The following is an 11,245-nucleotide window of genomic DNA, read 5'->3' as shown; positions in this document are numbered from 1 at the left end:
TGTTGGTGTGTTTCTTCACGGATGACTTTAGCTCGTAATTTTGTTTGAGCAACTCATATCGATATAAATTATTAATGCACACACACGAATTAGAAAGAAGATGAAAAACGCTAGGCATGCCCAATACCATACTATTAATATGAAAATTTCACTCATCATACTATATGTGTCTGGTATTTTACTGAACGTTACATATATCAACAGAAATTGTCATAAACTAATGTACGAAAAACACAAGTGACGAAGCCGGAGAAGTCCAGATGATCCGAGTTGTGGGAAGAACCGTTTGATACATGGTGTTTATTAATAATAATATCAAGTAAATATGTCTCAAGAGAAATGACGTTAAAGAGACAATGATTTCCTCTACACAATTATGGTGTATGGATGAGTGCTCAACAAAATGGACAAAAGCGAGCAGTCCCACAAGCGATGTTGAGATGACGGAATTCATAGAAAAGAAAAGGCCCAAGGTTTAGTCGCCTCTTGCAATCATGCCAAGGCAGTAGATGACACTGGAATATTATATTGTTCATTTGTCTGTTAGTGTCTTGTAATGAACAATTATGATGCCAAAGACACCCCAATCAAGTCACTAAGCTCATGCATAGTAGATCCATTAAATGCTAACAATACTCCGTTTACTTCATAGTTTGATGCAAAGATCGATCTCCTTTCATATGCAAGTAACTTAGAACCATAGAAGAGGAAATTATACAAAGACAGAAGTGATACCTTCCGTTATTTCCGAAATATATAGACGTTATATATGGATAGACAAGTACAGCAGTATCCTGTATTACAAATTGCTCATTTTCATGTTTTCAAAAATCATATTAAAGCAGTTTAATATGGATAACCGGTCATATCAAATCATATTATAATGTTTATACTAATTTAAGCACTTAAAGTAGTAAGCCAAAAAGCATATGGCTGTCAAACAGAGGTCCCTCAAAGACAATGATGGAGTTTCCAGTCTCTATGTATATATATTTCTGCATATACATAGTTATATATTACTGATAACAATACTGTTTGGTTTGTTTGATTTAACGTCATATTAACAACAGGGATTGATGTCAATAACGTTTAAAGTTGTTGTAATATCTTCTGTGACTATTTCAATGTCGAGAATTACGTGACTTCAAAACTGAACTTCTCGTGTCTCAAATTTAGAAGGTGCAGAAAATCCTTAGTACCCGGCGAAAAAAAACACTTGTGGGAGCTATCTCGCATGAGATTCAAAGTTTGTGGTAATATGTCAGCCAAAGCGATCCCTGATAAGTAGCAATTATGAATTGAACATTGTAGTTGTTTTATAATAAAGATTAATTGAGCCTTTAAGATGTTGTTATAAATTAAATTAATATGAATATTGAACATTACAGTGGTTGTTTATGGTAAATATTAATTAAACATTGTAGTGGTTGGTATTAAGTGTATTTGAAATCAACATTTTTTGTGCTCATTATTTTTAATTTATCAGCCAAAATTCGTGTTTTTTGTTCGAGCACTGGTCGGGGAGTCTAAATTATATTCCCGTTTTAAAAATCAAAGGAGGTTTCGGGAAGGCTGATTGGAACTCCTTACATGAAAACATTATTCAGTATCGATCCGTATTTCCATCGGTTCCGGAATATCTTATCTGCCAATTAGTATCTCCTTAAATTGGTAATTTGAGTTACCTCCCTTGAATAGAGTGTAAACTTCCTGTCGTGTCACACATGTACACTTGTCACTTTGTACACTCCGATCTACCGTCCTTCATGTATCGGTATAGGTAAAGAGGCTATTGGTTGATGAATGTTAACAAATGGCTGCTGTGGATAAGATCAAGATCGTTGTCGTTGGCGATTCTGGTGAGTAAAATGGAACAAACAAAAATACAATGTACACTTTAATTTGTAACTGTCTGACTGTAATCTATTCCAACAATGTTCTGATGTTAGAGGTATACTGGCACGACGAGACATTTTTTATCATTACGGTGATTACAGTCAGACAGTTACATTTACATTGTATCTTATATCCTGTCATCCTCGATACTCCAGGGGTTCCGATCATCTACGATATCTACACCCCGGCTACTCCAACAATGTTAGAGGTATAGCACGACGAGACAATTTTGGAACATTATGTCGTGGCAGCAAAGTAACGTCCGATAAAAAAACCGGCTGACCAGTCGACTCTCATATTATGGGAGTACACCCCGGTCTGGCAGTGATTTTTTAGGTACATGTACATGGGGCCGAATAAAGGCCCCTTTCCCTAGAGAAATTTTGCTGTATTTTCCCAATTTCATGTAAATATTTTCCTACAAACAGTAACACTGAAACACATCATGGGACTTCCACCCTCCACAGCTGACTCAGCAGTGTACATACTATCAGGAGAATTTCCTAATGAAGCATACATCGATAAACAAACACTCACCATGTTCTGCAGCATCATAAGAACAGACTCGCCTGAGAACCAAATTGCATGCAGACAGCTGAGTATTAAGGATGACACCTCAAGTAGCTGGTTTGTCCACATACAACATCTTACGGAGAAATACAGTCTACCATCGGCAATTTATCTACTAGACATGTCTCTGTCAAAGGGACAGTGGCAGAGGACCATCAAAGCAGCAGTTAGCATCTACTGGAGACATCAAGTGGAAACTATGCGCGAAGGGAGGTCATCACAGAAGTATCTACACCATCACACTATACGCTCTGCTTCTGTCCACAACGTCTTTGGGTCAGCACCGGTGGACACCTTGTCCTTCAGGAAAGCAGTTATCAAAGCAAAGCTGCTAGCCGGAGCATACAGTCTTCAAGCAAACAGGGCTAAGTACATCCACAATATTAAACCAGCATGTCTTCTGTGCCTAGCGAAAAGAGAAGATGTCAAACACTTTGTTCTACAATGTCCAAACCTGGAACCGATCCGTTTCCCGTTCATCATCTCCATCCAGCAAATTGTCCGTGACAACACCGACAATAATGTTATTAGTTCCACACTTACATGTGATCAGGATAAGCTGCTATAATTCTTGATGTGACAAATCCCAACCTGCCATTGGCCATTTAGGACAAGGAAACCGCATCAAAGATTGAATGCCTGTCTTGCAACATGTGCTACGGGCTGCATCTGAGACGATGTGTGCTGTTGGACATTAACACCTCAACATAAATCCAGTAATAGGAAGTGAATTAATGTGTTAAGTTACCCAGGGACAATTGTGTGTCAAATAAACCTCAAACCAGTCACAACGAGTATTACTGTAGATACTACTGCATTTATAAAACACTTATCTAATAGTTAAATTATACTAACAGTACACTGTATATATCCTAGCAACAGGAATAGGAAAACTTATTATAGCATAGCATTTTAACATCCCAACTACCCCCAAAAGGACACTAACAAACTAATAATAGTAGTCTCCCACATGAGCTGTAAATAATGCCTTTCTTTGTATAGTTAAATAACATTGATGTCCATATACCACAGCCCTGTGGCTGGTTCTCCTAATAGAGGAGGGATCTACTACTACTACCTAAATAAAGAAAAACTCTCTAAAATATACCTATTTTAAGAAAAATACTATGTAATTTTTTCCCTATTGAAAAGGTACAAGCCCCTGAAATTATTGAGTAAGAAAATCACTGCCTGGGCTATCTCATAGTAAAACTGAAGGCAGCTCAGAGGAAAAAATCTGAATTAATCACAGGCTAGAAAAAATATTCTTTGAAGAATACACAGAGAGAGCGATGCCCTACTTCAAAGCCACACAGTCAACCACAGTGTACTGTTATACAGCTCTTTTGATATACATCAAATGACTAAATTACCTGTTCTGTTGTGTTGCCTCCAGTTTTACTATGAGATAGTCCAGGGGTGTAGAGATCGTAAGTGATCGGAACCCCTGGATTATCAAGGATGATGTACTCTAAATATAGTATAGAGCGATTAACTCTGTTTGTATATTTTTGAGAAAAAAGGTGCAAAAAAAGTGGGCAAATGATCTCTCCATTGCCTTAAAACCTATCTTATTAGGGCCCCGCATCGAAAGCGGGTGCCCTATAGTAATCAGGTTGTCCGTCCGTCCGTCTGTTCTGTCTGTCTGTTCAAGTTAATACTTGGAAGACTTTTTCCAAAAATTATAATAATGTACATCATCGGTTTCCCAATTAATGTGACATTAATTATTTATTAGCAACATATAGCTAACAAAGAATGTTGTCAAAATACTACTTTTCATAGACACATAGCGGGGCCTTTCTGAGTGTCAGTGTTCTAGTTAAACAATCAAGTTCAATTTACAAAGTCTAAAACAAATAGAAAAATATAAGAATTGCCATTGAGCTTGATTAAGATTACATTTTTAGCAAAACTTAAAAAACATTTTTATAAAGACAGATCATCATCATAACAGTACTTTGATTATAGAACTATTGATATAGCACAGTGAGGTTTAACTGTCTTTAATTAGTTTACTTAATTTATCATGTGTGTGTATGTATTGAAATTAGAATAATTTGCTAATGGATAAGGTCCAAATATTAAACAATTTTTACTTTTTGAGAGGATCTATTCATATACATTGTATAGGTAATTGTAATTGTGTAGTTTGATTTTTTCAGGAGTTGGAAAGACATCATTAGTTCATCTTATCTGCCACAATGAAACTACTAGTAATCCTGGCTGGACCATAGGATGTTCTGTAGAGGTCAAGGTGAGGCAGAAATGAAATTTTTTTATAGTTTTACTTAGTTACCACTATCCATTTTGGTTATTGGGATGTGTTAAAGAAACAGACTGGTGTCCGTTAGATGCACTATTTCTTAGAAACTGAAATTGCACATTTCGAAAGTAATGTATTTAAAACAATATTTTTTATGGAATTATTTAACCACAGTGATTTGTAACCAGAGAAATAATCTAAAAGCTCCAAACTATGACTGAAATTGCCTGTGACCATTAATTACCTGTACACACAGTAAGGAATTCATAAATATTTTACAGCCTTCTTTGACTGATATTTACCTATTTCATTTAATGTATGCATTAAGATATACATTGAATACATTTGTATGTATTTAATTTTATAGCTACATGAATACAAAGCTGGAACTCCTTCACAAAAGACATATTTTGCAGAATTGTGGGATGTAGGTGGATCAACAAGCCATGAGAATAGCCGTGCAATATTTTATAATCCAGTACATGGTAAGGAAAGTCCATATTAGTTCATATTTACCTTGACCTCAATATGAATGGCTTACATAGTGCAAGTTTTAAATATTTCGTCTCTGGGCAATATATTTTAACTGTAAGAAATATTGATTAAACTTGCAAATATATTTAATTTGAACTCTGAGAGAAAGTACAGTGCAATGACAAGTATGTAACTAGGTTATCCTTGCCCTTGCAATCAGAAGCCTTTAATATTTACAAATATTCAAAGGTGTATGCCAGGGTAGTGTGATTGGTCCATCTTTGTTATTAAGCTATAAAAGATGAGATGTCTCATTTGATATACTAGTCACTGCAAATTTAGATGGAAGTAAATACTGCATTCAATATATGTATGTTCATGAATTATGCTTATGACACATGTTAATGCTGATTTTATGACTTTATATTTCAAAACCATGTACATTTAATTCACATCATTACGAGATAGTGTCCCATATATTGTATTCCTCCATTCAAACTTATAAATGTACATTGGTATGCACTGGCTATAGAGTTCAGTCACTTAAATAAGTTTTTGACAGAGAGAAAAATAATTTTGTTATAAAATGAAACTAATCTGCAGTTTTGTTGTATTTTTCAGGTATTATTCTAGTCCATGACCTAACAAATAGAAAATCGCATCATAATTTACGGAAATGGTTACAAGAAGTTCTAAACCGGGATAATCCAAAGGAGAGCAATGGGTAAGATGCTGAAATTTCTCTTTAAAACTAGTAGTCTAAGATGCTTTGATAGATTTTAGAAGAAGTTTATGTTTTTTATTCTTTTCTTAGAAACTATGCATGAATGTTTAAATGGTAGAAAACAATTATTTATGTATTGTTTTTATACTCTGTTGTTATATATAAGTGAAATCCTAGTACAGGCTGTGTACATTAATATAGTTTAATTATTTTTGTCATTATAGATATGAGTATGACCCTGAACAGTTTGCTGGAAACCAGATCCCTATTTTAGTGGTGGGAACAAAAGCAGATGTGGCTCAGAGTCTGCGTGAAAATGTCCTGACCAGGGCATCCAGTATGGCAGAGGAATGTGGGGCAGAGGAATTAAACCTTGTATGTGTAGTAGATAGCAATTATTGCTTCAGGGAGTGATATACTTAAGGTCTTTCATTCAGAGAGAATTTTATTAATTATAGGTGTATATTGTGGCATTGCAACCAGATAGATATACAGAATCACAAAATAGTTTTGGAAGAAATTATACTTGTGTTTGGGGATTCGTTGTTGAGAAATGAAACTTGTGTTCACAGTCACATGTAATATGTGCTGTCATATTGCTTATGAAATCAACACCTGTTTGAATGGTAAACTTTTACAAGCAAGTTCTTCAGGGTTGAACGAAAATATCTACATGTAAAGGGATATTATATCGTTATATTACTAAAGTACATGTATTTATTTTATTCTTTCAGAGTTGTCACAATGTCAAACATTTGTCACCAGGTTCATCGAATGCTGTTAAAATATCCCGGTTCTTTGACAAGGTAATTCAAAAGAATATATACCTTTCCTGCCTTCCTTTGAGTAGATTAAGATTTAGTTCCGAAAAGCAGGAGGTGCACATTCAAGGTTGTCAGCTGTGTTCAACCTTTTCTATGCCCATATCTATGTATAACACACACTGTTTGTCTGTACTTTCTTGTGTACATCATATCAAATTATTTCTTGGGTACAATTATTTTCGGTGCATGGAAAAAAATAATAATGAATGAATTAAAACTCTGTTATTATATTCAGAGCAATGTTATATCTATTTAGCATGAACAAAGTGCTGACAAATATACTTACCAATAGTTATCTGCATCAGTACTGCAAAGAAGCTCAAGTTTCTGAGCAAGTTAGGTTATTTAATAATTAAACAATTTCTTGATATTTAGAACAGCTTTATATTGACCTCTCCTATAAATACAATGTGGTTTATATGTTGTACATTCTTTTTATTGAATGAGTGTGTTATTGTTAGAGATACTTAATTGAATATGAATAATTTGCAGGTAATTGAGAGGCGGTACTACAGTCGAGATGGTGTTGGCCAGGTCAGTATCATTAGTCTGGATTGTCCTACATTTATAGTGTCTCCTTACATTTATAAGTAGAAACATTGGCTTTGGCTTGTCCTATGTAATGGTGTCATCAACTTACCGGTAATCTCACCTGTCATTTTACCTGTAATGTCATTCGCTGTATCACACACGTCCTTTTACATGTGATGTCATCAGATTTATCTCACTTGTCATTTATCACATATCCGACATTGCATGTCACTTATAATGATGACCCATCAATCTCACTTTTATAAGCTTTAATATTTCAGCTATGAGAATGATTAAAATAAGATGGTGTTCATTCTGTTTTCAGAATGGCCATTAATAAATAATATATAATTATGACCCTCTGTGGAGGGATACATCTAGAATTGTCTCCCTGGAAAGCTGTTATTGTTTCCAAATTTCTGATTACCGTATGGCTGAAGTTTTTGCAAATAGAAAAAAAATATTGAATTTGTTCTAAAATAAAAATTTACGATAATTTTTACTTTCCTGAATGATACAATGATCCTTTGACCTGTAGAGCTGTATGGCTGACCTTGACTCTGTGTATATGTATGTATTCTTGTTAATCTTGGTGGTGGCTATGTGGTGGGTGTCTTTATCAATATATATTGAGAGGAATTTAAACTGATGTAAAGTAATTTTTGTTTGTGGTGATCTTCCTTATCAATCATAATCATGTTTGTAACAAATGCCCGAATCATGTCTCATAACATTGTAGGAAGTTTGTGTTTCGAGACGTTAATGAAGTGTGCTAGTATGCTTTCATCCAATGGCATTAGATGTATAACTGTATACATGTACAGACAAACCTAATAAGGTACCAGTGTTTAGGCAGTACTTGGCTTTTCTTTTCTGTTTATAAACAAGTGCTTGTATAAGGTATCAATTTTTAGCTCACCTGGCCCGAAGGGCCGGTGAGCTTATGTCATGGCGCGGCGTCCGTCGTCCGTCCGTCAACATTTCCTTTAAATCGCTACTAGTCATAGAGTTCTGCATGGAATGTAACCAAATTTGGCCACAAACATCCTTGGGGGAAGGGGAACAGAACTTGTATAAATTTTGGCTCTGACCCCTGGGGGGCAGGAGGGGCGGGGCCCAATAGGGGAAATAGAGGTAAATCCTATAAATCGCTACTTGTCCTAGAGTTCTGCATGGATTGTAACCAAATTTGGCCACAAACATCCTTCGGGAAAGGGGAACAGAACTTGTATAAATTTTGGCTCTGACCCCCCGGGGGCAGGAGGGGCGGGGCCCAATAGGGGAAATAGAGGTAAATCCTATAAAACGCTACTTGTCCTAGAGTTCTGCATGGATTGTAACCAAATTTGGCCACAAACATCCTTGAGGGAAGGGAAACAGAACTTGTATAAATTTTGGCTCTGACCCCCCGGGGGCAGGAGGGGCGGGGCCCAATAGGGGAAATAGAGGTAAATCCTATAAAACGCTACTTGTCCTAGAGTTCTGCATGGATTGTAACCAAATTTGGCCACAAACATCCTTGGGGGAAGAGGAATAGAACTTGTATAAATTTTGGCTCTGACCCCCCGGGGGCAGGAGGGGCGGGGCCCAATAGGGGAAATAGAGGTAAATCCTATAAAACGCTACTTGTCCTAGAGTTCTGCATGGATTGTAACCAAATTTGGCCACAAACATCCTTGGGGGAAGGGGAACAGAACTTGTATAAATTTTGGCTCTGACCCCCTGGGGGCAGGAGGGGCGGGGCCCAATAGGGGAAATAGAGGTAAATCCTATAAAACGCTACTTGTCCTAGAGTTCTGCATGGATTGTAACCAAATTTGGCCACAAACATCCTTGAGGGAAGGGAAACAGAACTTGTATAAATTTTGGCTCTGACCCCCTGGGGGCAGGAGGGGCGGGGCAAATAGGGGAAATAGAGGTAAATCCTATAAATCGCTACTTGTCCTAGAGTTCTGCATGGATTGTAATTAAATTTGGCCACAAATATCCTTGGGGGAAGGGGAAGAGAACTTGTATAAATTTTGGCTCTGACCCCCCGGGGGCAGGAGGGGCGGGGCCCAATAGGGAAATAAGAGGTAAATATTCAAATTCCTTCAGAAAAGAAACAATGAACCTGTATTCAGAACATGACTTGACATTACAAACCAGGTGAGTGATATTAAAGGGCATTTTATAATGCTAACAGAGAAATCATGTAGAAAGACAATTTAGAAGACATATTATACAATGTAATGTTGTATTTACTCAAGGATGGATCTCCTTGTTCTCAGTGTGATATCAGTATAAAGTGAGAAATATCTACATGTATGTATTTCTTATGACGCTATAAGTGTAAATTTTAAGGATATATGTCATATTAGAAGAAATATCTTATTTATAATATTTGATTGTTTTTACACTGATTTTAGCTTACATGTCAATTCTAGTACAGTTGATCAGTTTGAATGTTTTAATTATGTAGAGTTATCTACCCTTGAATTGGACTTCGAACATACCGTAAGAGAAATGAAAACAAATATTAATGAAGTTAATGGCAAAACATGAATGATACTGCCAAGAGAAAACAACTCTGTAAAGACTCGGTAAACGACTGAGCATATACCTGCACAGGTGTTGTAATGTACATATGTATTGTCTTTATTTTAAAAACTACCCGGTAAGTATTTTATGAAATAACAGCAGTACTATTCAAGTGCCAATTTAATGTTCTTCTTTTGTTTCAGGGACATGTAACTACGCCAACCATGGACAGACGACGACCAATGAAAAGCTTCCATAATGATTGATTTGGTATCAAACACATTGTCACTCTTATATTAGTTGACTGATTAATAGATTTGTAATAATAGTTTATTATACCTCATGGAGACTTTGGGTATAGGATACATGTGATATAATTTGGTGCATACTTTTTGACATGTATACAGGTAAAACTGGTGAAACTCCATGGTTTAAGAGTATCAGTTGTGGGTAAATGTTTCTTATCAAGCTTTAAGGGACAATTCAGTCTAAGAGAACATTAAAATTTGTACATATATCGGAAAAACCCAGTTCTAATAGAAATTAGATCAGTCGGTTTTACTGTGATATGCCAGAAAAGCCCATGGTGGTGAAATGCGTGTGAAATGTTCAAACTCGCTCGCTGTCCGCCATTACACATTGTGGTCGTACAACTGGTATGTCGAACCCTGTCCCTTGCTCGTTGCAACTTTTGTCTAGAACTGCTCAAATTGCTCCGACAGTAGTGTGTTTACCTTATTAATTGAATTGTATTGATCAACGATTTGTAATTACAACGGTATCAATTAAAATACTAATCGATGACGTGGAATTTGTCAATATTTTATATTATATGTTTCATAAGAAATGTAGAATGATACATTTATGCCTTATTTTGCTTCTTGGTTATGTAAAAGAATTAGCCTGAGTGAATTGTCCCTTTAAAATAATAAACACATTCTACATAAATGTTACTCCTATAATTGGATGTACTATTCTGGTTGTATGTGCATGCTTATAAGATTACAAGATATATGCGTATATTAATACTTATGTAGATACTAATCGTGCAATCCAATTTTGAATGTCTTTGTGTTGATTTACTACATGTACATGTTTTATGGTATCTACTTCATAGAAGTTTGATTCACCAATTACCATGAAGCAGAAATGTTAACATTTGACCCTCGTGACAAGTTCAAATGCATGTTAAAATTCTATATTTATATGTAAGGAGCTGGCATGATGAATTCTTGTACATGTATAAGCATATAAAGTATGTTATACATACAAATAAAACTGATTCAACTAATTTCAATATTTTTCAAATTATGTTTTCTGAACCCATATTAAGCCTGTAATATCATATATTGTCCACGGTCCACACTCTCACAGAATTCTTTGGATGAATATATTGTGATTTTTTTGTTTACATCATTTATAAATGGTATTATATAATGA

General features: G+C 35.6%; 1 protein-coding gene across 2 annotated transcripts; it reads left to right on the top strand.

Moving 5' to 3' along the window:
• Window positions 1-1,670: 1,670 nt before the first annotated feature.
• On the top strand, window positions 1,671-11,245 carry LOC138330512 (rab-like protein 3). Of its 2 annotated transcripts, XM_069278090.1 has the most exons (9): window positions 1,671-1,859; window positions 4,632-4,723; window positions 5,100-5,217; window positions 5,828-5,930; window positions 6,155-6,305; window positions 6,665-6,736; window positions 7,247-7,288; window positions 7,824-7,855; window positions 10,009-11,245. In XM_069278090.1, the coding sequence occupies exons 1-9, from the start codon at window positions 1,814-1,816 to the stop codon at window positions 10,016-10,018; spliced, it is 666 nt and encodes a 221-aa protein (XP_069134191.1). In that variant the 5' UTR covers window positions 1,671-1,813; the 3' UTR covers window positions 10,019-11,245. The 2 variants fall into 2 exon arrangements, with proteins under 2 accessions (XP_069134191.1, XP_069134184.1); XM_069278083.1 differs by lacking the exon at window positions 7,824-7,855 and having other exon boundaries at window positions 1,676-1,859.

The sequence above is a fragment of the Argopecten irradians genome, chromosome 1 (assembly GCF_041381155.1).
Source record: "Argopecten irradians isolate NY chromosome 1, Ai_NY, whole genome shotgun sequence".
NCBI lineage: Eukaryota > Metazoa > Mollusca > Bivalvia > Pectinida > Pectinidae > Argopecten > Argopecten irradians.
Note: the sequence above shows the minus strand (reverse complement) of the source record. Positions and strands in the feature narration are given on the sequence as shown.